Genomic DNA, 27038 nt, shown 5'->3' on the forward strand with positions numbered 1-27038 from the left:
GCCCCTTTCCCCGCCTCCTCCCGGCCGGTCCGGCCGCCCCCCGCCGGCAGCTCCGGCCGGGCTGGGCACGGCTGGGGCGGAGGGTCCGCAGCCCTGCCCGGCCCTGCCGAGCCCCGCGGCGCCCGCCGGGGCCATGGCCGCCATCCAGAACCTGCAGCTCTGGTGCCGGCAGCAGTGCGAGGGCTACCGCGATGTCAGCATCACCAACATGACCACCTCGTTCCGCGACGGCCTCGCCTTTTGCGCCATCCTGCACCGGCACCGCCCCGACCTCATGTGAGTACCTGGCTGGGCGTCGAGGTCCGCGCTGCGGCTGCCGGCTCGGCGGGGCTGGGACCCCCCACTCGTGGCCGGGGACCCTCGCCGGGCTGCGGCCACCCCGCCGTCCATCGGGCTGCAAACCCGGCATCCTCCATCTGCCCAGGACCCCTCACCAGGCTGTGGTCATCCCGCCGTCCATCGAGCTGTGGACCCCGGTCCCTGGGCTCTTGCCTTCCCTGTACGCACATCACCCACCAGCAGCAATCTGCTCACACCCACGCTCAAAATCTCCAGGAGAAAAGCTCTGCTCTCCCTCTGCCTACATGCGCTTCCCCCCCCCCCCACCTATATTTTCCCTTTTTCCCTTTTCTTCCATCTGTGGCTGAGTTATAAATGTTTTAAATGTGTCCTTTCCATTGCAAAACAAGTTCAGGCACCGATCTTTGAGGGAGCGTTTCCTTCTTTGCTGTTGTGTTTGCTCTGGCTGGGCTCTCCTCGCTCAGCCCGACGGCAGCGCTCAGGAGTCGGGAGGCGAGGGCTATTTAAACAAAATGCAGTAAAGGGGCAGGGCCCGACAGCCGCTCTATTCCTGCACATCCTTGTTTTTCCCATCTAGAGCTCTGCCTGTGGGAAGTTAAAGTGCTTTCCATGCCCTGAGGGTTTTGAACTGTCCCTGCCCAAATGTTAACAAAAGGGGGTCACAGATCCTGCTTCATAATTGGTTTTTCTTTTGGTTTTGTTTTTACTCCTGGGTTCTTTGGACTTTTAGATGGGGGAATTGAAGGGGTAGGTAAAGGCAAGGGAGCAGCTCAAAGCATGCCCAGGTGTATTGTTTGAAGCATTAGGTCTCTCCTGGTCAGATGTGTCCAGCAGGTAGAGGAACAGGTTGGGTGGTCTTTACTGCAGTTTTCCTCCTGTCCCATGTATTCTGCCTTTTTCCTCACGCTCCCAGGACAGCCTGCCACATGGGTTTGTGTGCAGAGATCCCTCTTATGGGTATCTCGCTTCTGGTGGAACCCAAGAGAAGGTCTCCTCCTGTTTTCTCTCCTCTGTTGTGTTGAAACTTGAAAAGAGGCTGGAGCAGGCCTGGGCAGCAGGAGGTTAGTGCAGGAGCCTCAGGCACGCTTTCTGTGTTGTCCCCAGTGCTTGGGCCAGTCACCAGGGTGTTGCTGTGTGTGACTTCCTGACATGCTGTCATGTCCATGTGACTCCAGATATTTCCTTTCCTTCCTTTGATTCACAGTCCCAAAAATACAAAATGCCAGGGCAGAAAAGTTGAGGTGGCCAGGAGGGGCTCGTAGGGGGGCTGTGGCTGCTTCCTGGCAGACTGTCGCTGGCCCATGGAGCATGGCTGAACACAGGGGCTCAGCAACTTGAGAACTGGAACAATCCCATTGCCCAGTTTAGTGGGTTGTTTATAATCCTTGAACTGTGCAGCAAGGGTTGTGGATAGAAATATCTTAAATATATTCTTCTGTGCTGAAGAAGGAAGATGTTCCTCGTGGCATCTCTCTGTTCCCATTCATTTTCTTTTATGATGGACACTCTGCCTGACTTTATTCAGGACCTTACAGAAGCTCTTTCTGACTTGGACCAGCTCTGCAAGGACTGCCTGGAGGTTAAAGTAGGAGAAGCTTTTATCTGTGACCTCCCTCCTCAGTGTCAGTGCTGTAATACAGGAAAGCACCAGGTGTATCCTTGCTGGGCAAAGTCCTGCTGGAAAGAAATTACACTTTCAAGTGGCTGTTGGCCAGGGCTGCCAGGTGTCATGTGTTGGATCCTGGAGCAGAATACTTGTGCAGACTGTCCTTATGTCTGTAAAAGCTTCTCTGACTGTTCTTGGTGCAGGAGACACCAGCAGAGAAATGCAGCTGGGTGCACATGTGGCTTGTCACTCCTGCTTCCCAGGGGCTCATCCTGGGCTCCTGCCCTTGCTTCTAGCAAAGATCCCTGTTAAAGATTAAGACTGTCAGACTGAATATAAAACTAGGAAAGGGTAATTGGTGTTTGGAGCTCTTGGTGTGCTTGCAGCAGCTCTGCTGTATAAATTGCTTGCGGAACAATTTAGTCACGGCATCAGAGTTTTGCAACAGTGTGTTTTCTGTCTTGGTTTATATAAATGACATTCTTGGGCTGAGTGCAGGGGATTTCTCCTTGCAGGAGCCTGAGAAATTACCAGGAAAACTTCAAGTGATTGCAAAACATGGACATAATCACAGGCTTCTCTTGTGGGATATGTGGCTCAGATGACAGGCTGGCGGGGGTCTCTCCTCCCTTCCTGTTTTCTTGATGGAAAACAAAATACTAGGGTAACTTCTCCAGAACTTAGCTGATGTTGGTTTGTGTGTTATCAGTGAACAGGGCAGGCTGTGTAAAATTAGAAATGCATTTCCCACTCACTTCCCACTCATACAAGGATGCTCAGGGGGAGGGAAGATGCATGCTGATTTACCATGGAAATTCATTTTTTTCGTCCCAGCTGAGGAGTGCTTCATAGCCAGCCCCAGCCAGGCACACACGCTGTGTCAGGCAGGTCCCAGCCTGTTTTCTGGGATGATTGTGGAGTCCTGAGACTCCTCTATTCAGAGGGACATGAAGCCTCGTGGCAGCCTGGTGGGAGACTAAGCACAGCAGCTGCCATGTGTGGTGGTGGTGGTTGTGCAAGCTCCAGCCACGGTTTTAGTGACCTTGGCCTGATAAGTGAGTTAGAAGAGGCAGGGGAGCTGTGCACGCTCACTCAGATATTAATGCCAGATGTCAAGGAAAGGTTTTGATTAAGAACCTTCTCTTCATCTGGGATCTTGCTCTTTCACAGACTGCAGGCTGGTGAATGGGCTGGTTGTGAAATCCCTCTTGGCAGCTGAGCAGCAGTGAGTGCCCTTTCCTTCAGCAGCATTTCCCAGGTCACTGTCAGCTCAGTGGGGCAGGATGAGGCTGAGGTCACCAGTGTGGGCAGGGAGGGTCCTGACCCTGCTGAGGATGGGTTGCCTGCAGTTTCCATGTCCTTAGCAAGAGGCTGGGGTGAAGCAGAGCCTCCTGCTTGGCTTTGTGGGTTTGTGGATTGTGTGACAGGTGCAGGTGTGGGGAGGATGGTTTGGGGGTCAGGGAGCCTTGTCTGTTGTCGGTCACCCCAGCAGCACACTGCAGCTGCCAGCAAGAGCACAGCAGGGCGGAGCAGAGTTCCTGAGAGGAGGATGAGCAGGAGTGTGGAAGGGGGACATCTTCCACCTGGGATTCCCAGCCTGTCCCTTTCCCCCAAGTGTTTGCACCTCCAGAAGGAGCGCAGCTGGGAGGTCCTGTTCCCAGCAGGGCACAATGGATTTGAGCCCCCTGTCCAAGGACTGTGAGCTGGCAAAGGGCACCTCGCTCTTTCTCAGTGATCCTTTTGACTGCTCATGTCTCATTGTCTATGGAGAAAACAGCACAAAAGAGCCAAGAAGCAGAAACTTTTTTGGTGCCATCATGGCTCTGGGTTTTACTTTTTTTTCTCAGTCTGCTCCAAGGTCAAGTTTCCAATCAAGTTAGTGCTTGCAGTAGCAGCAGCAGAGATTCCTCCTATGGAAGCACATGTGCTTGCAGAGGACTGTGGCATGTTTGCAGCTGGAGCAGTGGGTGGTCACGGAGATTTGTGGACCTGAGAAATACACAGCCACTCTTTTGCTAAGGGAAGGATTTTTTTGGGGAGCTAAAAACTTCGCCTTTATTCCTGTGCTAGTGAAATCCACTCTGATTTGTTTCCAGCACTGGAGGCCTTCTCTTGGGTCACGTTTATATTTTTCACCTCTTCCAGTTAATTCAGTTGCCTGTGTTTTCTCAGTGGAGAACTCCTACTTCTCTGTTTGTATTAGCTTTACTGTCTTAGGATTACATTGGTCCAGAGAGCTTTGATACTCCAAGATAGGAGATGCACCAGCAAGATCAATTTCCAAAAGAAATATTATATGTAAGCAGTTCACCTGAATATCCAGGGAAGGAGTGATGCTGAGACATCAGGAGACTCTTGAAATGACCAAATAACCTGATTGTTTGCAGTCTCTTTCGAGGAATAGAAGGGGATTTGAGACATTCACATTGAAAAGATTGGGGTTTTTAGGTCTCTGCTCCATGCCAGGCAGTGCACACACCATCACAGCAAACAGCATTCAGCATGGTTGAAGGATATTAACTGACAGTAAATAGTAATTCCAGCGTGTTATGCTTTAAGTGTCAGCATGACCAAGGAAGCAGGAGCTCCTCTTTGCTCTTGCAGGTGTTTTCATTCATTTTCCTGCTACAGAGACTATTTGGGAACAGAACTGGGAGTGAGGCAGAGCAGTGCAATCACTTCCTTCAGCTGGTTCTTAGAAAAAGACATTTTTCTCGCCTGACTCAACCAGGATGATCATATCTATTGTTTCACTGAAACTTTTTTGGCTTTTGATTATTTTTGTTGCTCTTTTTAATCCATTGTCTCAGGGAAGGGAAATCTCTGGGCAGGAGCACTGCTTGAAGAAAAACCTCCTCAATTCCCTTTGATTTTGCACAGGAAAGAGTCTGTGATTTAGAGTGGGATGTGCCTTTTCTTTACGTGCTCCTTGGGGGAGTTAGACCTTTGGGTCTTATCTGTCATTCTTTCCCTCCTTATCCCACGTAGCAGTACCGGATGTGGGAAGCGGGGAGGAGGCATAAGCTGTGGCATGATGAGCAAACCTGCTGAAGGTGCCTCTCTTATTTATGATGTAATGCTCCACCTTCTGTACTAAGCAGATAAAGGACCTGGCTTGCTCCTTGCTGTTGCAAGCGGTGGAAAAAGTTCCCGTGCTGCGGTACAGATCATGTGTTTGTCTCATGAATAGGTCGCAGTGAGCCGGCTTTGCCCCGGCTGTCACTGTTACCCTGGCTCCTCTCGCAGGTGAGGGGCTGGCTCACAGGGTAGGTCCACACCGGGTAGAAAGTGCAGAAGTGCAGAACATGCAAAGTTGGTGCTGTAGCCTTTTCAGTTTATCAGTGAGGAGAGTTTCCTCTCGGATATCAGCCTCTCGCTCAGCTCTTTGCCAGCAGACACAAGGATTGTAAAGTGAAACGGGGTTATCGGCAGGGAATTGACCCCGCCCGCTTGCCTGGGCAGGAGGGAGCAGTGTTGGAGAGCAGGGCTGCCAGCCAACAGCCAGTTTTGTAGTCACAATTTAGCAAGTGGCTGTCAGTTTAAAACAAGGCTGATTGTGGCTGTTTCCTAAGCCAGGGACACGTTCTGCTATGGGCGAGGGAAACACACTGTGGCTCTACTTTCAGTAGCACAAACTCATTCTTCTCTGTGCTTTCATCCCTGTCCTGACAGGTCCCAGGTTCTGAGTTCGCAGCACAGTGCAGAGAGAATGGCATCTGGGCTGGACCAGAGATGGGGAGAGCAAACCTGGGGAGAGGGGAAGAGGGAGATGATATCTGGGGACAACGGAAAGGAATTGTTGGCTTTGGCTTGTAGCTTGCAAACAGTAATTCTTTGAGAAGCTGGAAGTGAAACAGTTTGCTCTGCAACACCAGCCTGAGATTTTTCTCTTCTTTCTGTATTTCAGAAATTTCAACTCCCTTAGTAAAGAAAATGTGTATGAGAACAACAAGTTGGTAAGTAACTTCTGATGTTTTACTTTTGGTTTAGTCTGTAACCTGACACCTTGCTTGTGTGATTTAGCAACAGAAACCCTGCAGACACTGTGTGCCAAGTGTGCTGTATTCAAACCCTTTGCCTTATTCTGCACCTCCTAACCTTCTCATTTGAACAGTAATGTCCAGACTGGTTGGCTGCTTGAAATCACCATAAGACTGTTCACACTTCTTTGCTGGGCTGTTTCTGGTGGCAGCAGGAACTCAGAGAGAGATGCTAGAGGTCAAAACATAGACATGTTGAGTGTGTGATGCTCCTGAGGGAGAGAGCAGGAGCTGGGAGGTTGCTGGTGTGAGAGAGGAAGCACAGGGAGTATCCCCCCACTTTGGTTCCTTCCTGGTACAGGGAGTCAAGGTGGAGACATCCTAAAACCTGATCCTGCCTGGACACTTCACTGCAGCATGGCACTGGAGTTTCTCATGTTCTTTCCATGAAGAAAGTAGAAGTTACACAGGCCAACCCCCTCCTGCACTGGATTCAAGCATGGGCTTAGTAACCCAAGGAAGGATTTTCCCCTCCCTTTCTCCATCACAAAAAGAGAGGTGATGGATTATAATACTTCTCTTCCCTTGGCATCATTCCACACAGCTTCATGGCTGCTTGGCAGGAGCTTGGGATGTGAACGAACCATGGCAGCTTACTGTTGTCTGGGCTGGAGGATTGATATCCTCTGACACAGTGAGCTGAGGTGAAGTGGTTCTTGCTGCTGGGAGAGCTGAACTTGTCCCTCCCTGGCTCCTTTGCTTCTGCTCCCCTTTATCCCTGGCCTCACCCACAGTGCCTGTGATAGAGCCCCTCTCCCGAGCTGGTGCTGCAGTGTGTGAGCAGTTAGTCCCACTCTGGGGTTCAGCCCTGCCTGTTCTTCTCTTCGAGGTGAGATTCAGACCATGTGTTTTGCCCTGGAGGTTTGGAAGTGGGAAGACATCAAGGCCCCTTTGCCATGGACGGGCATCCTGACTGGGGTTCTCTGGAGCCCTGAGTGTTGCTCCTTCCCTGGCTGGGCTGATGGTCTTGGCTCTGCCTGTCTCTGGGAAATGAGCTGTACGAGCTGCCTCCGCTGCTTTTATTAATGAAAAGCTTCTTTGTGCCTCTCATAAAGACTTACTCCCCTCCTTTGTCACAGTCTGTGTGTGTGTCCCCCCCCCCTTCTTGGTTTCTTTTATGTCCTTTGTTTTGCTCTCTCTTCTTTTTTCCACCTGCTGTAGGATGACTTGACTAAGTTGCATTTTAACTGTTGGTATCCTGCTGCTTTGGCTCTGCCCTCAGTGGGATTGAGCCTCCATCTCCCTGTTCTCTCCTGGGCTGGCCTCCCCCATCAGACTACTCTCCATCCTAGCTCCTACACTTTCTTGCTCTGACTGCCCTTGGGATACGAGTGGGTCTGATTTCTCTGCTGTTGTCCAGACTCTCCTTGATGCCTCACCATTCAAAAACTTCTTTTCAGGGGCTGTATTATGCAAGTGAAAAAGGCTTGTTTGAGCTGCGATTTACCATATAAGGTCTTCTGCCAAGGAAGAATGTGTCACTTCTCAAGTGCCAAAAAAACAATCCCAAGCCCTAGAAAAATTTCAGTTGGTGGCAATTTTTGTTAAAGATTTCAAAAATACATAAAGAGGAGAAAGGTTTCTAGAGGCTTTGGATCCAGCTCTTTCAGTGCTGGTGGATGGTGGTGTGGTGCAGCAGATAGAGCCTGTGTCAGAAGGAGGCTGTGCCAGGCTGGCTCAAGTGGCCTCGAGTGTATCACTTTCCCACTTTGCATAGATGAGGCAGCAGTGGTGCTTCCCTCCCTTGGAAAGCACTTGGAGCTGCACTGATGAAAAGCACAATGCAGAAATAATGTGTTGCTTCTTTCTTTTTGCTCCTCTACCTGGGCGGGTAGGTAGAGGAGAAGGGCAGCTGGACCCTGTTAGGTGGTGATTCTGTTGGATTTCCAGCCAAGAGCAGTTGCCAGGAATATGAGGATGCTGTAGGCACATGGGACACCACATCCTAGTGCTGCTCTCTGCATTGCTCACCTGGTTCTGGCCAAACCTGTTGTGTGCATAGAACACCCTCCTCTTCGTGGTCCAGGCAGCCCTTGCCCTTGTTCTGTGCCTGTTGCATTGTCTGACCTGTGGCACAGTGTGGCAGGAGGTGGCATGACCTATGTTCCCACTTTTCTGCACACCAGGAATGTCCAGCAAGAAAACTCCACTGGTCAGACCAGTTGTGCAGCCAGGAATGGGGAACACTCCAAAGAATACATTAAATATCAGTTTACAAGACAGGAAAGTGCCAGACTGGGCTGGCAGCTGGGATGACACAGACGGAGGTAACTGGCTGAAAGCATTTTTAATGTCAGCTCTGTTACATTTTTACTAGGATACCCAATGGAAAAAAATGGTAATTATCTTGCTGAAAAATAGTGTCTGTTTGTTTCTTCTAAGCAGGAGTGGTTGGCTTGTACACCAACACTGTGTGTGTCCGTGCCAGAGGTCAGATTCGGAGGGTTTTAATATATTCAAGTCTTTTGTTAACCCCTTCACTGTGGGCTTCAACAGTAGCCTTCTTTGTGCCTCTGGTCCTGCAAGTGCTGTTTTGCTTTGCTGTGTTGGCATTTCAAAGGGCATGCTCCAAAGAGGGAGGGAAAGGATTTTTTCCTATAAGCTGGGAAGGAACAAGGCTGGAGAAAGTCCTTGGTAAAAGCGTTACACTGAGTTGAGTGAGGGCAAAGTTGCTTCATGGATGTTCCAATTTCTTTTTAGTCCTCTAATAAGGTCTCTTGTTCAGAGGCAAAAGAAAATGGCTTTTGCCTCCTTTACCTGACTTTGATCCTGCAGTTTCAAAGCAGAGAGCACCACAAAGAGGAATATTTGCCCCAAATACATGCTAGGTAGCATGGAAACAGTTAAGCTGGAAGGGAGCTAGGTATCAGGAATTCTCCTGCATTACGCCTCTCTTCCCCCTTTCTGGTCTGGGAGAGAGGGGTCCCTCCTGCAGCCCAAGATTTCCCATTTTCAGATGGGTGAGAGCAGACAGTAGTAGAGAGGAAGCTTTAACATTTGCACAACACTTGGATATGAAAGCTGCCTGCAAGCACCTACCAGCCCACCGTTAATTGGGGAGCGCTCCAGGTTGGGCTGGAAGCCTGGAAACGAGTCTGCCAGCCTGGACTGACACATTCCCTTCTGCCAGGCCTGGCTCTCTGCAGCTGTGCACTTCCAGACAGAGGCAGGCTGGAGGAAGAGCAGGGGAAGCCCAGGTGAGTTCCTGTGCAGTGAGCTATGGCCAGCTTGCCAGGCCAGATTTTTGGCTCCCTGCCTGGATTTCTCAAGGCGGTGGCTGGAAGCCACGACTCCGTTGGTTCCGGCCGTACAATGTAGGAGTTAAACTGGTGCAGCTGTTCCCCTGTACAGTTATTATTTGAGTGGGGCTGTTTGCAGTGCAGTTTCTTACTTCTGATGAGAAGCAGCTCTGCTGTCTGGGCTGGACAAGACCCTTTTTTTTTTTTTTTTCCCCTTCCTTCTCCAGGCATTTCGAGTGGCGGAGGAGGAGCTGGGGATCCCAGCCTTGCTGGATGCAGAGGATATGGTTGCTCTGAAGGTACCAGACAGGCTGAGCATCCTCACCTATGTTTCCCAGTATTATAACTACTTCCATGGACGGTCTCCTAGTAAGTACCATATTCCCTGGAGGGATGGGAAGGATCAGAGCTTCATTTCGTGCTTTCCCTTGCCTCCTAACAGGCTTGGAAAAGCAAAATAGACTGCATAGAGGCCTTTTTGGTTCCAGAACTATTTCAGTGGGGGACCTGAACTCTTTGCACACCAGCCACAGTTGCACCAGTGCTTTTGGAAGTGTACAGGGCCATGTCTTGTCTTTAAAACTGCTGCCTTAAAATTTAAAACACAGTCTAAAAATTTGTATGGTCCAGCCAGACAGGAGCACTGGAGGTTCCTCTCCATGGTCCCTACTTCAGCTTTCCTTTCTCGAGCACCTCCAGCCCTGTTCCAGTCTTTGCCACACTGGAGGGCTGGTGAGAACATGGAGTCAAACAAGGCTGAGCTTGTCTGTGGGGCTGTGCCAATGTAACAACGTCAGTGGCAGTGCTTGTACAGCACAGCATTAATGATGGAAGGAAGAAGGAAATTATCGCCTTAACTGGCATAATTGTGGTAGCAATTCTGTCAAACATAAAACAGGCCACAGAGCTGCCAAGGCATTATATTCACGTACTGGAGAGTTTATCTGGGCTCGCAGGAGCATTATTGTAGTCTTGGTTTATATTTGGCTTTAAGCTCATCCAAAATGAAATAATATGATAAACCAATTTCACAGGTTCCTCCAGAGGAAACTTTAGAAAGTGGGACATGAATTACTTAACTTGTTAAGGTGACTGTAAATGGAGAGATATGTAGTGAAAATGTCCTACATCTTGGAAAGAAAGCACAGTTCACTCAGAGTTGACCTTAATGTCTAAACTCTTCCCCCTTCTCCATCTCTTTACACATTTAAGTATGCTTTTTGTCTCCCTCCACAACTTCTTCCCTCTTCCCTCTCCATTTTTTATTTCTTGTTTGAAAAGCATTCTGATTGAAGTCAAACAGATTCCATCGTGTTTGTGCCAAGTGGTGAGAATCTGGGTCAGGTTGGGGTCTTTGCTCCCTCCCCCTCAGCATCTTGCCTACCACATCATCAAGCACAGCACATTTTTATACTCTCTCGTGTCCCACAAAACACTTTGGTTACATTCCTGCTGCTGGGGTGAATGTGTGTGTCTGAAAGTGAGCCCAGCCTGGAATGTGCCCTCTGACACCAAGAAGAGTCACAGAATCACAGCCATGCCCTTTGAATGGGTTCCGGCAGGGCCAGGAAATAAGCAGGATGCAGGAGGACAGAGAGGGGGAGCAGGCAAGATTTTACTGAGGTTGTGCATTTATGGAAGAACAGAGCTGAAGCCACCCATCATTGTGCTGGGCTTTGGGAATTCAATAAATGGCACAAGTGGGAAGTGAGGGGGCAGCCCAAGCCTGAACTGTTTACTGGATCAGCTGTCACCCGTCCCCTGGTCACTGTGGTGGGAGCCCTGGGTGTTTATTTGGATAGCTGGCTTTCTTGAGGGGAGACTGCTGGGAACTGGGCTCCCTCTCTGCTCCCTGCCCAGACTCTCTCTGTGTTTACTGAGAAGGGTATAATCTCTTTTCAGATGGGTGCCCACTCAATTGGTCGCTCTCGAAGTGAAGCTGTGGCTCAAATATCCCACAAGGAGCACAGAGACATCTCATTCAGAATAGGAATTGGTGCAAAAATAACATCCCCGTGAGACAGTTGGGGGGGGGTCCTGTCTGTAAAAACTTGGCATGAAGCCTCATTTCCCAGGGAAGTCTCCCTACACTTCTGAGGGCACAGGGCATCGTTCCTTGCTTGACTGAAGTGTGTTGGAGATTCTCTTTTCTCCACCCGTAGTGAATTTTGAGGCGTTTTATTTCATCTGCAAAGAGAATTGAGTGTTTTCAGGCTGCTTGTGGCAAGTCAGCACCACTATGGCACTCTTTATAGAATTACTCCTAAACCCATGAGTTTTCCTTATGTTCCCTTAAAATCTTCCCTTCTCCTATTCTTCCAGTTGGAGGCATGGCTGGAATCAAGCGTCCTTCCTCTGAACCTCCGGAGCAGCATCCTGGGAAGAAAACTGTTCCAGAGCCTCCTAAGCCAGTGCCACCAAAACTGCCTCCTGCCCACCCACCAGCCAGAGCTAAGCCAAAGGAAACCTCCCCAGTTACCACAGTAAGAAATGTGGTTTTGGGTGTTGTTTATAGCTTAAATCTGTTCAGTGAGATATAGAGTATTAGGCTAGTTCAAGGCTCCTAGTAGTAAGGACTTAGCCTAAATTTTCTGCTCACTATGAGGGATTTAATCCAGAGGTCTGGGTACTGCACAGGTTGAGGTGGGAGTCACTGGAAAACCATCAGCCACCTGGGGCTCATCTAGTGGTGAACAGGACATGGTTGTCTTAGGAGATGGATATGCTGTTCCTAGATATTGGGGATGGAGATTTTTAACAGGATGTGTTATTTTTGCTAGAAAACATTGATTCAATTCTTGGAAACAGTTTCAAGGCAGAGTAGGGATGAAAACAGGGCAGAATAAGGGGGAAGCCTTTTCCCAGCTAATTTAGATTGGAGACCTTTGCACTTCATTTTCCTAGAGGCAGACAGGACACCCTGGTCCTCTGGCTTTGTGGGAACATATTCCCCATACTCTGTCCTTCTGAGGGCCATTCCACTGGCTGTAGGGAGCAGGGATTTCCTGGACATCACTTCTCTGCCCTCTGTGCATGCCAAATGCTTGTCTGCCTGGGAGATTTGTAGCTGTACGTGGGGCCATGGTGCTGCCTGCTCACCCACTGCCTCTCCCCACAGAAAAGGGTCCTGGCAGAGAGCGGGAATGTCCCCAGCAGCAGCTGTGGGATCTGTGGGAAACATGTGCACCTGGTGCAGCGCTACTTGGTCGATGGGAAGCTCTATCACAGGAACTGCTTCAGGTACAGCAGCTCATCAAAGCTGGGGCACAGCCCTGTGGGTCGCAGAGGGGCAGCCTGGATCTTTTGGGACTGCAGAGAGTGGTGTGGAACATTTTTTACAAAGTGGAGACAACGCGGGCTTGCTCTTGACCTGTGCATAAGGGAAACTCTCTGCACAGCTCTGTTTTCATCCACACCTTTCCTACTTGAGGCTGTGCTATGAACAGCTCCTGCTCTGGTGCCTGAGGAATGTGCACACAGGGTCTTCTCCTTGCCAGTGTGGTACCTTCACCCTCTCTGTGCTGATGGGGGAGTTGTGCCTGCACTCTCAGCTGTGTGTCAGTGGCCTCCCAGCCCTCTGGAGGATGTTTTCTGATACTTTTGTATCCACAGGTGCAGGCAGTGTTGGAACTTGCTTCTTCTTGGAAACTACAAAGCTGGGCCTGAGCCCGGTACATTCATCTGTACCAGCCACCAGCAGCCAGACAATGTCCAGGTCTTTGGTCTCCACAGCACTGGGAACAAACCTGAGAGTACCCCATCCCCTACTGCTGCCAGGGTGTTCCAGAAAGCAGCAGAACCCAAGAAACCAGAGCAGGTGTTGAAGAAACCCAGCCAGGAAGGCCTCACTAATTCAACCAAGCCATCTGTTTCATCTTATGGAAGCTCTGGCTTCAGAAGTGTAAATACTCCATGGTCCTCTTCAGCTGTAAATAAATCAGATGACTGCAAAGGTACCTCGTTGGGGAACAAAACAGATCCCCATGGAGGTACCCCAGCAGGGCCTCCTTGGACAACCTCTACAACAAAAACACAGCAAGCCCGGGAAAATTTTTTTCGGTCATTGGAGTCCTCCAGCAATAAAAGTTCTGACACTCAGAAACAAGCCCAGTCTCCTCATGGCCCTGACAAAACTGCCCCTGCCAAAACCACTGCTGAGGTCAGTCGAGTGAATGCTGGGAAGGATCAGGCACGTAACAATATTATGCAGGCTTTGGCTGGATCAAACACTTCTCCAAGCAGGCCAGGAGGACTCAGTTCCACTGGCTCCTCAGCATCCAGCAGGTAAGCACTGTTTATCTTTCTCTTTTTACTGCTAAGATGTTCCTTGGGATAATTTGGAGAAGTCCTTGCATCTTTCTTCCCTTTGTCCTGACTGCTGTTGTGGCTCAGATTTAAAGACATGTAGAGGGACACATACAAATCTTTGGAAAGACCTAAAAAGGTCTATCCCTTCAAAAAGACTCACTGGGCTGTTCTTTTTTGCAGTGGCAAGTTTTCTCCCGCCAGTTCTCAGAGTCCAGCTCCAAAAGCACAGTCCGGCAAAACAGGGTACACAGCACCAAAGCAGGACAAGACTACAGACCCTCTGCCCAAGAACCAGGCTCCCAGCAAACCCGTTGACTCTCTGCACAAGCCAGAGTCAAAAAGCAACAAAGGTGAGGATGATTCACAGACAGCTCTGCCTGGACATAACATGCCAGCTTTATGCCTTCCTCTTGGACCAGCACAGCAAATGTGTCCGTGACTCCTGTACTTTCTGTCTGTGCCATCACATAAAGGTTGTGGGGCTCAAGAGTTGTGGGGCTCAACACACCTCCATTTGTCCCTGTGCAGTTTCTCCTTCTAGCACTGGTGAGTTTCACTGCTCTGAGGACCTCCAGGTATTTGAAGTTGTACTTGCTGTCATCAAACGTTGGGATCATGGTGGCTTTCAGAGGTTTAGGTAGACTTTCCCAGATGGGAGACCTTGCCAGAACTTTGTGATAATGTTTTGATTGCAGTTGGGGCTTACTCAGCCTCCTTGTCTGTTTTGAACCAAGCTTCCACCATGGTGACTGAGCAGTGGGCCAAGGGATGATATTCTGGGGATTCCCAGTGTCTCAAGCACCTCTAAGTGGCTGTCTTTTTTTGGGCCAGAAGCACTCTCTCTCTGCAGTTTGCTGTGCCCTATGAGGTTTTTTTGTCTGTCTCCCTGCCCCAGCCTTTGGTCTCTGAGATCTGAGCTGTTTGTGTTGTATTGCTGTTGAACGTGCCTGTTCATTTACTCTGTGTCTGTGTTTCTGTAGATGCACAGTTTTAAGGAATTTGAACTGAAAGGAACAAAGTGCCACCGAGATTATTTACTACATACTGTATCTGAATCCATCCATGTTAAACTTGTTGAGCTGGTGCTGGTTTGCTGCAGCAACATCATAATATCTGCCCCAGTGCATGGTGTATCTCCTAAGATTCTCCTGAGACTCCAATCCGGCTTGTTTCTTTTTATTGGATCTGATATTATGTTGCTGTGTTCCTTTCTTCAGGAAGCACGAATGTTGGTGAAGACAAGTCTGAGAGCCCAGCAGACTGGAGATCTCGGCTGAAGCCTGTAGCCAACAAGTGAGTGTCTTGGAGATGAAGGGTCTCCGTGACAAGTGAATGGGGATGTCCATTCCTGCATCTGTATTTGTTGCTGCAGGTCTGTGTGCACATAGGAGGGAAGAGCTTCTGTGTTTTAGTGCTTCTGTTTTCAATAATTAATGAAAAACACAAAGGCTTTCATTTCTGGGGAGGGAAAGCATATTTCAAATTGCTGGACTCTGATTAGAAAAGTGTGACCATCCCAGATGGAGATCCAGCCCAGGATGTCCAGAACTCTTCTTGTGAACCATTCTGCAAGGGGGATGGTTTCCTACCTTTGTCTTTCTTCTTTGCAGAGACCAAGGTGGCTCTAAGAAACCTACTGATAACTCCCAGGTGGGAACAGGGAGCCCAGCACACAAGGAGACAAAGCCAAGTCCATTAGTTGTCCCACCAGCAAAGCAGGACTCTGGTATGAAGGATAAAAGCTTTGCCTTCATTTTGCTAATCAGGCAGGGGACAGGCAATAGTGCTGCAAGGCACATGTGAAGAACATCTTGGTGGAGACTGTGCCTTGCTTTCAGGGATCTTTGCTCTCTGCACCTGCTTTGGCCCTGGTGCCTTTGTTTGGAGAGCCATCTTACCCCAAGGAGAGGGACTCAGTCTTCACAGGGTGCCATTCTTTGAGACAGTCAGCAAGATTTCACTTTCTCTTGCGTGATTATGTAATGGTGGGAAATCTTGGTGATGTTTCCCAACTGTCTGTTCTTCTCCCAACTGTTTATTCTCCTCTTCTCTTACTCTGGCCTTGTAATCAGTGCTTTTTCCCTGTTTACTTTGGGCTTATGCCCTACATTATCACGAAGAGAGGAGAACTAGGACTAGAAATGGAGTTGGCTAGTGGTGAGTCCCAGAGGTATTGAGCAATAGAGGAATTTTTTATGAGATGAGGGTTGAAATTTTTTACCCAAAACCTCTCTGTGCTTCTTAATCCAGCTTCCTCTGGTGGATTCGTAAAGAAGTTGTTGATCCCCAGCTCAGATCTTATCAAGAGCTGTCAGAATTCAAAAGAAGACTGGAAAGATCCTGGGGGCTCTACCAAGAAGGAGGAACATGGCAACCAGTTGAAGACAAGCACTGTTACAAGTAAGATCTCTTCTGCCTACTGAACAGCCCTCTCTCCTCTGCACTGTCAGGGAACAGCCTGACTGGTCACCATGGGAGATGTGTCCCCGAGTTTTCTGTGGCTAATCCTGTGGCTGTTGTCATGAGGGGAAAATCTGTGCAATTAATTTTTATTAGCCAGCTTGGCCTAAAAGCAGGAAGCGGCAAGGCCAGAGAATTCAGTGGGAAAGGAAGAAATTAAAATAGGGATTTGTCAAGGTCACTGCCCTGTCATTCTTTAGACTCAATGCTATGAAGAGGACCATCTCCTAATTTGGGGAACTGAGATCTACTTGATGTCTCTGTTCCTCTTCAGTTGAGTGGCTTTGGGAAATAAAAGGAATGCAGAGAACTGTCAGCCAGAGACTTCAGCTGGCAGGACCCACAGCAGCAGGAGCCAAGACTGCTGTTTCTTAGACTTTCAAAGATGTCTTGACCAGTTCTGACCAGTTTGTCCCTACTCTTAATCCAGTTCCTTACTCCTGCCTGCTCAACCACAGCTTCACCTCCATTGCCCAGTTGTCCTTGCTCCATCATATCCCTCCACTATGCTAATGAAATTTTCTGGAACTAACCTGATGTTTGCTGCTGTCCTGCTTGCTCAGGCTCTTTCCCACCCCTTTCCTTACCCCATCTAGCTCTGTCTTATCTATCTGGAGCAGAAGATCCTCACACTATGGCTCAGCCCTGCCCCTGATGTTTGCCTTGGAGCAAGCAGGATGGGTCCCGATGGCTTGGTGGCCTCATGCTTTGGTTTGTTAGCTGGTTCCAGCATTGTCCTTTAGCCAGGACCTCTGACAGCTACAAAGCATTCAAACTCCAGTTGTCTTTTTTTAAAAAGTTTAGTGTACCTCCTTTGCCATGATTTTCCTAAAACTTTCCATCTCTTTTTTTCCTTAGGCTCAGCCACAAAGTTCAGCATTAGTCTCTCCCAGGAAGTCAGCTGTTAAGATAAGGAGGCCAGGGTTTATGTTTCCACTGGGGAGTGCCACTCTGGGAAACTTTCCCAGCAATCTCCCCCCCCTTTTCATCTGTATCCAAGTCTGCCATCTGAAAGGCTGGTCTGCTGCTGCTGTCACTGAGCAGACTGTGGATTAAGGGCAGACTGTTGCTCCTCTGTGTAGGTGTTTTACCTCAGCACTCAGAGAGCTGCTGTTCCTGCCCTTAGTCCTGGTGGTTGTGTGGGGCTGTGGATGATGAGCATTTCTGCAGATCATTCATTTTCTTTGTTGTAGGTGGTGTTTTCTGTTGAGAAAGGAGGCCCCACGGTTTTCTTGCCAACTGTCCTACTTCCAGTTTGCTGGCAAGCAGCCAACCCATCCTGTGTCTGTAGAGCCAGAACTTGAGGATATCAGGGGATATCAGACCCTGAGATGGTCAGAGAGTGTCATTTTACTGGTTCTTCCCCTCCAATGACCTTGGTCTTCTCATGATCACTGGTGCAGCTTTCTGCCTTGGTTGGAGGTGCTGCAGAGGTCACTTGGAAGGAGCCTGGAGATGAAGGGCTGAGCTGGGAGAGGGAATTGTTGCTCAGGCAAACAGCTCGTGGCAGGCCGGGTCCCTCTTGGAGGAATCTTTAAGAGAAGTGTGAGTCACAGGTAGTTTATAGGGCAGCAAAACAGCAGCATCCAGAGGGAAGAGATCCCTGGACAGAGGCCAACAGTTCAGGGACAACACAGCCACGTCCAGCATCTTCTCCTTTTGCATTCTTTCTAAGAAAGTGCGATAGAGCAAGGGCTGAGCAATTAGAGAGCTGTCCTTGAGCTCTTCCTCAGTTGCCAGAGACTCTCATGAGGCTCCCCTCATGTCCTGTCTTTCTCCTTGTGTGTGTGGAGCCTGCACTGCTGCTGCCTTTCTTACAGTTGTGCTCTTTTGAAAATTAGAGTTTTCCTTCGTTATCACATCATCCACGTACGCCTCTGTTCTCTCTCTGTGGTAATTATCCAGCCCAGCCCCTTGGGTATCCAAATACCTCACACTCTTCTGTAGTTATCCTTGCAGCACAGTTGGGCAGAGGAAGCTGAGGCACAGTGGAACAAATACATATTGCTTAAGGATTGATTTTAATAGGTGTCCAGGGCCTAAATAATGCTGTGTAGTGGGGCCTAAGGGACTTCTCACCTAGGAAGTGTTTTGTGAGAGGAATTGAACCTTAGTTTCCTGAGACCTATGCTGAGGCACCCTAGACCATCTTTGTTTCATCAATATTTACTGATACTTCCTTGCGAAAGAGCACTAGAGGGACATTTTAAAGTATATCTTGGTGTTTCCTGTGGCAGTAACCCAGCTTTTCTGTGCTCTCCTCTGGAAGCTTAATAAGGGGTGGGTTTTGCCACAATAAATATGTTTGGGTTTTAACAAGGTAGTGAATGAATGTGGAAGTCAATATTCTTGGGTGGAAGTTCCAAAGTCACACCTGAATTAGGTGACTGCCTGTACCCTGGGGTTGAAAGCAGCAGGGGTATCTGAGTGACAAGCCACAAGGAGTAAATCAGGCTGTGAGGAGACACCTCTCACCTTGGTCAGGTGTGCAGATGCATGGGTGTCATCTGTGACCTCTGTTGGATGGCTGGGACCTGTTGTGCTCTGCTGGTGTAGGCACTGCCCCACGCCATAAAATTATTTAAAAGTTGTTTTGATGTTCTTTGTTTGATTTTTTTTTCTCCCTTCTAGTTAAACTCCCTGCTCCAAAAAGCAAATATGAGCCTCAAGTGGTGTCCCCAACCAAGGTATGGCTGTAAACCAGGTGTGAGGGGAGCAGGCTGGGGTTGTTTGGTATCCTTCTGGAGTGCTTGCCCAGATATATCTAAGTTTGTCTTACTGGGAGGGTTTATTTGGATTCCCAGGAAAAGGGTGAAAGGCTCTGGGGCAGACACAAGATGGAGAAGCTGCTGGTTATCTCCTATGCAGGGAGACAATAGAAGCTGGAATGAGACAGAGCCAAACAAAATTATGGCAGACGTTGTGTCCCCAAACAAAGGAGGGAGAATTCTGTGGACTGACAGATGTGGGTAGAGTTATCACTCACAGCAAATGTATTGCAGTGCTGTAGGGTTGCAGTGGCCACCACTCTGTTGTGAGCAGCCAGCTTTGCACTTCTGCTGGCTTGGCTCTTGCAGGATGTGGTTCTGCACTTGGGCTCCTTATGCTTCTTCCCATCTCTGTTGGGGCTGTGACCTCAGAGGGGGTTCTGAGGGCACTGAGCTGTATTCAGCCCTACATTTACTCTCCTAGCTGCACCCAGACTACATCCCCGAGGATAAAATCCAGGAGAAGGTGTGTGACATTGAGAAGCAGCTGGATGAGCTGGAGTTGAAAGGAGTGGATCTGGAGAAGCAGCTGCGTGCCTGCGAGGGAGGTAAAGGAGACCATGAGCCAGCTCTATCATGGTGGGGAGGTGTGAGGCTCATGTCCTACCCCTGGGCACTCTTGGCTCCATTTTTAAAAGCTCAGGGTACATGTGAGACAACAGATTGCCAGAGGTACCTAGTGTGGAAAGATAAAGCCCTGGGAGTTTTAAACCTTCTCTGACTGTTTCATAACCTCAGCTTTGAGCAAGGTCTTGTGTTAATTTGGTTGAGGACCAGAGAGTTTTGGGAGTGGAACTCCACTATTGATCTGGCTTTTGGATCCCAAGCCAGGCTGGCTGTCATGGCTGGCTCTGGTTTCACAGGGCTTAGTGGGTTCATGCAGAAGGGCAGAGTTGAGGCAGCCATGTGGAAGATGAGCTTGGGTGTCCTGTAGCAGAGTATCTATGAGCAGCTTCCTTGAATTCCCAGGGAGTGACCTGCATCCCTTGTACCCAGGAGTTTACCTGTTGTCACTTGAGGTTGGCTGTGGCTCATATAACTCATCCAAGGCTCTCTCTCAAGGGACTGTGTGTTTGAGCCAGGGGAGCTGAACTGCAGCTTCTGGAATCTTGCCCTTTGTCTCCTTTGCAGATGAGTCCGAGGATGCCCTTATGGTGGATTGGTTCAAACTGATCCATGAGAAACAGCTGTTGCTCAGACAGGAATCAGAACTGATGTACAAGTGAGTACAACCAGAAATTCACCTGTCTGCTTGTGCACTTCACCTGTGAGCAGTGAATGGGAGGGAGTGTGGCAGCCCAAAAAAGTAGTGTGCCAGTTGGTGGGATGAGGAGGGTTGAGGATGTCCCTGGGAGAACTGCCAGCAGTATTATCTGATGTGTCTTTGAGCACCCAGGGTCTGTGAAGAGCTTGTGTGGAGGGAAACTTCACAAATGTGATGGAGGAAGATTTCCTCTGACCCACCAGCCCCTGCCCAGGTTGTGGGCAATGCAGGTTGGGACTTTAGCATGGTATGAGAAGGGTCCAACCCTGGGGCATGGCGGGGCAGGAGCTCATCACTTCTGTCATTCCTTCCAGGATGAAGCAGCAGGAGCTGGAAGAGCAGCAGTGGAATATTGAGACAGAACTGCGACGCCTCATGAGCAAGCCAGGTAAGGACCAGCCACACTGGGAGTCCTGCTGGCCCCAGGCTGGGTGGATCCCTTCACTTCGTGTGCCAGTCCTGGGATGTTCTTCAGATCTGAATGGCACTGCCTGGGATTGCACTTGCACTGTGGGGTGTCCTCTGACTGTGCTGTCGAGCTGTCAGGTGCAGACTCCCTGTAACATCCAACCCACCTATGCTTTCCAAGGGAATGTAGGATGCGCCCCTGAGTGTGAGGATAATAAAATTAGACTTGGTGGAGCAATGGGGAGGCACAGTGGGGAGGTACTACCTGTAGCTGTGAGATGGGCTTTCCTTGTCTTGTGCAGAAGAACTGAAGACAACCAGGGAGAAGGAGCGAGAGAAGGAGCTGCTGGAGTCATACCTAAACACGGTCAATGATCGGAATAACATTGTGGAGTGCCTGGATGAGGACAGACTCAGGTGAGGGCCCTCGGATGGTGGGAAATGAGCCAACACTAGGGATGCTTTTCATTATATTTCTGCTGCTGGCCAGGCTGTAGGGATGGATGAATGGCTGTAATCCAGACTTCTGCTCCATGAGAGGTGGGTGGTCACCTGTCACCAACCATCTTGCCCTAAATGCTGCCGTCTTTGGCAGCTGTTGGAAAGAGATCAGGACTGCAGCCCTGTTCAGTGTTCTCTCAAGCTAAAGCTGCTGTTAGAACAAGGGCTGTGAAAATGTAGAAGGTGGGGGGAGAGAGGGAGAGGCTGGAGATGAGTAGGCTGGAGGCAGTATGGGAGCTGCAGGAAGACTCTGGGAACATGAAGCGAGGAATGTGTTCATCTGCTGCAGCAACTGAAGGAACAACTGTAGCCAAGAGCTGGATCCTTCCTAAGTTCAAAGCAAGACTGCTGTGTCAAGTAGCTGGATTTGTGCCTCCTGATGCTGAGAGCAGCCTCCATTTCCTGACCTCAGGGCACCAACTCCAGCTTCTGGATTCTAGAAATGCCCAGGCCCAAGGAGGTGATAGCAGTGTGCTTGTCCCCATTGCAATGAGCACCTCCATAGCACCCTGGGCTACTGGTGTCTCAGCCTTCATTCATCTCCTTGGGTGTGGTGGTGCCTCACCACTCCATGAACTCGGATGATTCACAGGCCAGCTGGGAGAAGGCCTGGAAATCCCCACACAGGCTCTTGCTTTCAAGGGAAGCAGATGCAGTATGCTAATGTCCAGGACTCTAACTGTTGGGGGTTTTTTCCTGCACCCTTCTCAGGGTATGCTGTGGAGGTTGGGGGAATAACAGCAGTCACTGGGGGAATAACAGCAGTCTTTGTGTTGTTTTTGGTGTCTAACACCTTGTCATGAACACAGCAAAGTTTTCTAATACCGTGCTGTTCCATTTCAGGGAGCTAGAGGAGGACCAGATGTTGGCAGACATGATCCAGAAGTTGGGTAAGGGCCCTTTGTACTCCTACAGAGCAGCACTGGGGGGCACTGGAGCTGTGGGTATCAACCTGCTCTGTGTCTACTCCCTCTCCTGCAGATGGATCTTTTGAGAGCCAGGAGCCAAAGAGGAAAGAGAACAAGTTCCGCTTGTCCAAAATATGGAAGCAGAAAAATAAGAGTAAAGCTCAGGAGTGATGTTCCTTTGCCCAGCAGCTCAGAGAGGCCCATCAAAGGTGTGGTCCTTCCTTCAGTCCTGCTTTCCTGGAGCTGTGCAGGACTGTGCTGAGGCTCCTCTGCTCCCTGACATGGAGACTGCAGGTTTGAGGACCAAAGGGATGGTGTGAATCCCCTTTGACCCTGGTATGGGGCCCAAGGACACCTTTCCCAGAAGATGGACTTTTAAGACTGTTTTCCTTCTTTGCCTTTAGCCCTGTTGGCAGCTCAGGAGGGCAGAGCTCAGTTTGCCCATCCAGTGCTTGGGTCATTATAGTCCTGAATGCAGGAGTATGGCCCTGCATGGCACCCCACAGTGCCCCACTCCTGTCACCCAGGGTTTCACCCAGGACGCTTTGCTGGTCTGTGGAAGGGCCATTGTCCCTCCCTCCCTGCCTGTGCTGTGGCTCTTTGGCCAGCATCAGACATGCAGAGAGGGAGATGCTGTGGGGCAAGAAGGATTGAGGGTCTCCCCATTATCACACCAGTGCAGACTGGAGCTGCAGCCCCCTCAGCGTGGGGGAGAGCAGAGAGCAGAACCACCTCTGTGTCTGTGGGGTGGGATGTCCTCGACCCACAGCAATTTCAGCAATAGTGATTTGTTTCCAGACCTCCTCTTGGGAGTTGCTGTAGGCTGATTTCTCAAAGCCGTGAGGGGTTGCTCACTGCTTTGTTCCCTCTGTGGGGGAGGTTTGTAGGTACCTTATTTCTCTGACTGCACACTGAAGCAGGATTTTCATTGTCTGTGGCCCATCCTGATGAAAATGAACAGAACTCTTCTTTTAATAACCTGGTGCTAACTGGGAGCAGAATGGAATTAGCAGGTTTACCTCAGCCATGAGTCTTCTGCATGGGACCAATATTTCAATGCCTGAGGCTCCGTCCCTGGACAGCCAGCGCCCTCAAGGGGTGCTGTGGATCACCTGGGTGAGACCAGGAGTGTAGGAGCAGGTCCTGGCCTCTTGGCAGTGAGTCTTTCTACTCTTCCCTCAGTCCAGTGGCTGCAGCCAGGCACCTGCCCTGTGTGTTATCACCCTCTCTTCCCAGTCAACCTGGGGAGCAAGGATGGAGACAGTCATGGAAAGATCAGATTAATTCACGATGCCTCTAGCTCTGGTATGCGTGGACTTCCCTCCTCCCTCCCAGCCAGGTATTTTGAGGTTTCTGCGGGTCCTGTTCCCCAGCAGGGCCAGGGATTTTGCACGGAGGAGGTTTGCTCCCGCTGTGCCGCTGGCAGAGCAGAGGCGATGCGTCCCTTTCCCACGAGGTGGCAGTGGGACTCTCCGTCCCAGGCAGGGATGTGCTCGGGGTGGGACCCGGTGCCCGAGGGGGTTCCTGGTGCCCACAGTGTGTGCCATGTATGTACAAGTGATGGGACACCCCGTACCTGCATATGCTTTTGCCCAATAAAGAATTGCTGGAGCAAATCTTAGCATCCCAGTGTGATTTTGGGATACTGGGTATGGACTGCTCTGGATGCTGTGAGCACTAACAATCCCTCTCTGGGGCTTGGCATAGCTGTGATGGAGCAGCTCCCCTGCCTAGAGCCTGCAGGCCAACTGCACGTCCTGAGAGAGCAGCAGCACCGAAGGGTTTGTCACTGATTTTGTTTAAGTGTCAAACTACCCCCAGCTCTCAGGTAAGTTTATTTACCCCCTTGCTGCTTTAGTATCATGCATATCCCAAAGCCTGTGGGGTCCCACCCTGGCCAGCAGGATGTGGGACAGACAAGAGGCAGAGCTTTGTTCTGCCAGAGCTGCACTGTGGCACCGGTGACACAAATGGCAGAACTGTGGTGTCATCAGGTAAAACACTGGTGGAGGCTCTGTCACCACACTCTGCTCAGTGTTATCCTGTGCTCACCCAGAGGGTGGTTTGGGGGTACATGCTGACCACAGGGGCTGGCATGCTGTGCCTTGTCACCCTGGGTTGCTTGTTGGGAAGCTCACTCTTTCTGTGTGTAAACATGAGGGGAGGGAGGAGAGCCCTCCTTTCAGACCTGGGCAGTAGCAGCAAATCCCCAGAACTAAACCTGCCTTTGTGGGCTGCCAACTGAGAGGGAGGGAGCTGAAACCACCTCTGCTGCAGGAGAGAAATACCCCTCCTGATGAGTGGGTGCCTTCCTGCAGCTGTCCCAGGCTGTCATTATTGCTGGGCTTTCATCTTTTCAGGCTCAGATTCCCCAGGCTTGAGAAGTTTAGTCTGCTTGGATTTGGCAGGTGGTAGCATCGGCCAAACTCATCCAATCCTTCCCTCTCGAGGAGATAAGGGGCAGTTTAACCTTCACCCATCTTGAAGGCAGGCTGGAAATGGGTCTATGCAGGAATGTGATCAACAAGGTGCTTAAAACAATAATCCCAGGGGCCTGTGCTGGCAATAGTGCACGGTTGGACCTGCTGTAGGGTTTGCTTTTGTGAGAAGGGCAGACAGCAGGCACTCATTCACCTGCTAGCTGTGTGCTTACCTGCCTCCAAGAAGAGGTTTTGAAGGGAAAACTTTGCTGCCTCTCCCATCTGGAGTCTGTTGGAGATGGTAACCGTGGTCTAGGGAATATTTAAAAGGTGTAAGTGGTCTCTAGGCAGAGAAATACTGAGAACAGGAGTGAAGACAGGACCCCAACATGCCTCACCACACCAGGAGGAACAGGAGGTGATGGGCTGCTGTGAGGCTGACTGCAAGACTGACCTCAATTATTTCTACACCAAAGATGAGTGGATAAATAGTGGAGTAATGATCCAAACACACTCTGCCTGGAGTCCCAAACCTTTGTCTGTATTGGTGGAACTCTCCCTGGTCATGGCCAGGGTCTACCAGTACCAAGCCCTGTACAGCCTGGCACAGCCCCACAGCTCCTGCACACCCTGACAACTGCTAGTTGTGAGCATGAGGACAACACAGCTTGTTCCTCCTCCCTCTACCTTGAATTTGAGACTCACAGGATTTGTAATTCCAGCATTCTCTTAATTCAGTGCTTGAAACGAGCCCTAGAACTAAGCTGCTGGCTAAGGTGGAGAAAGGAATGGCTTTTCTCCAGCTGGCTGCTTTCGGCTGAGCCGATTCCCCCACCTGACCCCCGTTTGCTCTCCTGGTACAAGCAGCTTTGCTCACCCTGTGGAAGTGCTTCAGAGGGCTAAGCAAGAGGATTTGGCCTTGGGTCTGAGCAGGGAGGGGGGTGTTGGGAAACCAGCTCTCGGCTGCCTCTCCATAGCGGTCACCCCTGAGTAATTAGGCAATCCAGGCACCCTCCTGTAACTGAGCAGGAATCAAATTCCTCTCCCTTCTCCATGAGAAAGGACTTTTTGTGCTCTGCTCCAGCCCCATCAGACACCAAGCCCCGAGGTCAGGCTAGCGGGGGGGTTGACAGATACATTGCTGTGTGCATGTGGGTGTCTGCATTTCGGTGATGACTGAGAGCTTAATTACTCTTCTAGGTCAGCTGCTCCACTTCCAAAATGGTTTAAAGGGGGCTGAGCTTCCTGCTCATTTCCTGATGGCCTCCAGTTGGGTTCTAGGCCTTGCCAGCTCCTGGATACCTGGGGTGCTGCCACTGCTTTCTTGGTAGCTGAAGAGGAGCATGGGGGCTGTACAGGGTCTGGGGGCTGCACCCCGAGCCTCTGCCACTTAGGAGGCTCCCGGGGGTCCTTCTGCAAGCTTGGGGTGACGAAAAAGCTGCTGTCTGCTCTGGCACTTCCAGACTCACAAATGAAGCTGTGATTAGGCTCTGTGTGTGTGTGTATGTCTCTCTCTTCTGCCGTTTTCTTTAATTACAATCTCCGAGGTAATTTCTGACGCATCATTAACAGTTCTGAGTAAACAAGGGGAATTCTTCAAATTATTCGCCATGAGCACAAAGGGAAATCGGCTTTCATCGTCTCCCTCTTCATCCAGGGAAGAAGCTGATCTGCAGTAGGCATGAGGAGGAAGGGAGTGTTGTGGCTGCCCTCAGATGCTTTGAGTCAACTTGAGATGGAGCAGCAACCCACCCAGTTTACCCAGCTGACTGAGAGGCCAACTCTGCCCACAGCTTTTTATGTCCACTCCTGAGCGAAGTGGCTGGGACTCCTCACCATTGCAATTACCTTCAAAGTGCCTCTTGCCCATGAGAGCTTTGGGTGCTGCTTTTGAGTGTTCACTTCCTATTTCCAGCTGAATGGATCAGAACCCGAGCTGCTCAGGAGATGGGACAGTCCAAAAGCATCCTCAAGGCTGTGTCTCAGCTTGGAAGGTAACACTCCAGTCTTGGCTGTTGATGTCCGAGACCAGTGTGGATTTGGGGAGGGAGAGTGCAGCACTGGGAGGGAAGGAAGGAGGACTGATATGGAGGGACTTGGAGCCTGGGAAATTAGGTCTGGTCTGAAGGAAGGACTCATAGAGGTTCTGGTGTGCCCTGTGGGAGCCACAAATACGCCTGGCAGCTGGGGTTGGAGGAGGTGGCTGGAGAGGACTGCTTTGCTGGGAGTCCATGAGAGGGCATTCCAAGCTAGTGCAGGGCTTGAGGGAAAGGAGCTTCGTTAGAGGGGTGGCACGTGGAGCTCGGACAAGGCAGTGCACCCACCAGAGCATCCCAGCCCCGTGCACCACTGGCAGCCCCTTCACCCACGCTCCAGCACAGTGGCAAAGCGTCTGCAGCAGCAACCGAGGGAGCGAAGGTTATTTATATTCATGTTGCAGCTCTGCCAGCCGTGACTCTGTTATCTGCCATGCATGAATATTATTTGAATACGGAGTTTGTCGTGACTATTCTTCCGCGTGAAACGAGGGATTTGCTGTGGGATGGGAGCCCTCCCTCTGGCTGTCAGTCAGGAGGGGTTTCCTTTTCCTGTCTCGTATGAAGCTGCGTCCCCAGCAAGGTGAGACAGTGGACACTTTTTCTCTTGTTAATATCCATGTCTAATCTCCTCTCAGAGGGGCCCTTTGTCCTAGACTGTAGCCAAGATGAGTAATTCAGGGATAGATGAGACGCTATAATTGGTTTGTGACAAATTAAAACATTTTTCCTTCGGAGCTGAGAGCAGGACTGTGGTCTGGAGCTGTCAAGCGTCACAGG

General features: G+C 50.2%; 1 protein-coding gene across 2 annotated transcripts; it reads left to right on the forward strand.

Moving 5' to 3' along the window:
• On the forward strand, positions 1-23639 carry MICALL2 (MICAL like 2). 2 transcript variants are annotated; one of them, XM_051777127.1, is made up of 17 exons: positions 1-276; positions 5814-5862; positions 9413-9554; positions 11508-11668; positions 12304-12425; positions 12798-13469; positions 13674-13843; positions 14711-14786; positions 15104-15219; positions 15744-15893; positions 18585-18640; positions 19146-19269; positions 19853-19943; positions 20300-20373; positions 20696-20810; positions 21738-21784; positions 21876-23638. In XM_051777127.1, the coding sequence occupies exons 1-17, from the start codon at positions 134-136 to the stop codon at positions 21971-21973; spliced, it is 2406 nt and encodes an 801-aa protein (XP_051633087.1). In that variant the 5' UTR covers positions 1-133; the 3' UTR covers positions 21974-23638. The 2 variants fall into 2 exon arrangements, with proteins under 2 accessions (XP_051633087.1, XP_051633094.1); XM_051777134.1 differs by lacking the exon at positions 9413-9554 and having other exon boundaries at positions 184-276; positions 21876-23639.
• Positions 23640-27038: the final 3399 nt, after the last annotated feature.

Source organism: Manacus candei, unplaced genomic scaffold, assembly GCF_025592945.1.
Source record: "Manacus candei isolate 608988 ecotype Guabito, Panama unplaced genomic scaffold, ASM2559294v1 h1tg000002l, whole genome shotgun sequence".
In the NCBI taxonomy this organism is placed as follows: domain Eukaryota; kingdom Metazoa; phylum Chordata; class Aves; order Passeriformes; family Pipridae; genus Manacus; species Manacus candei.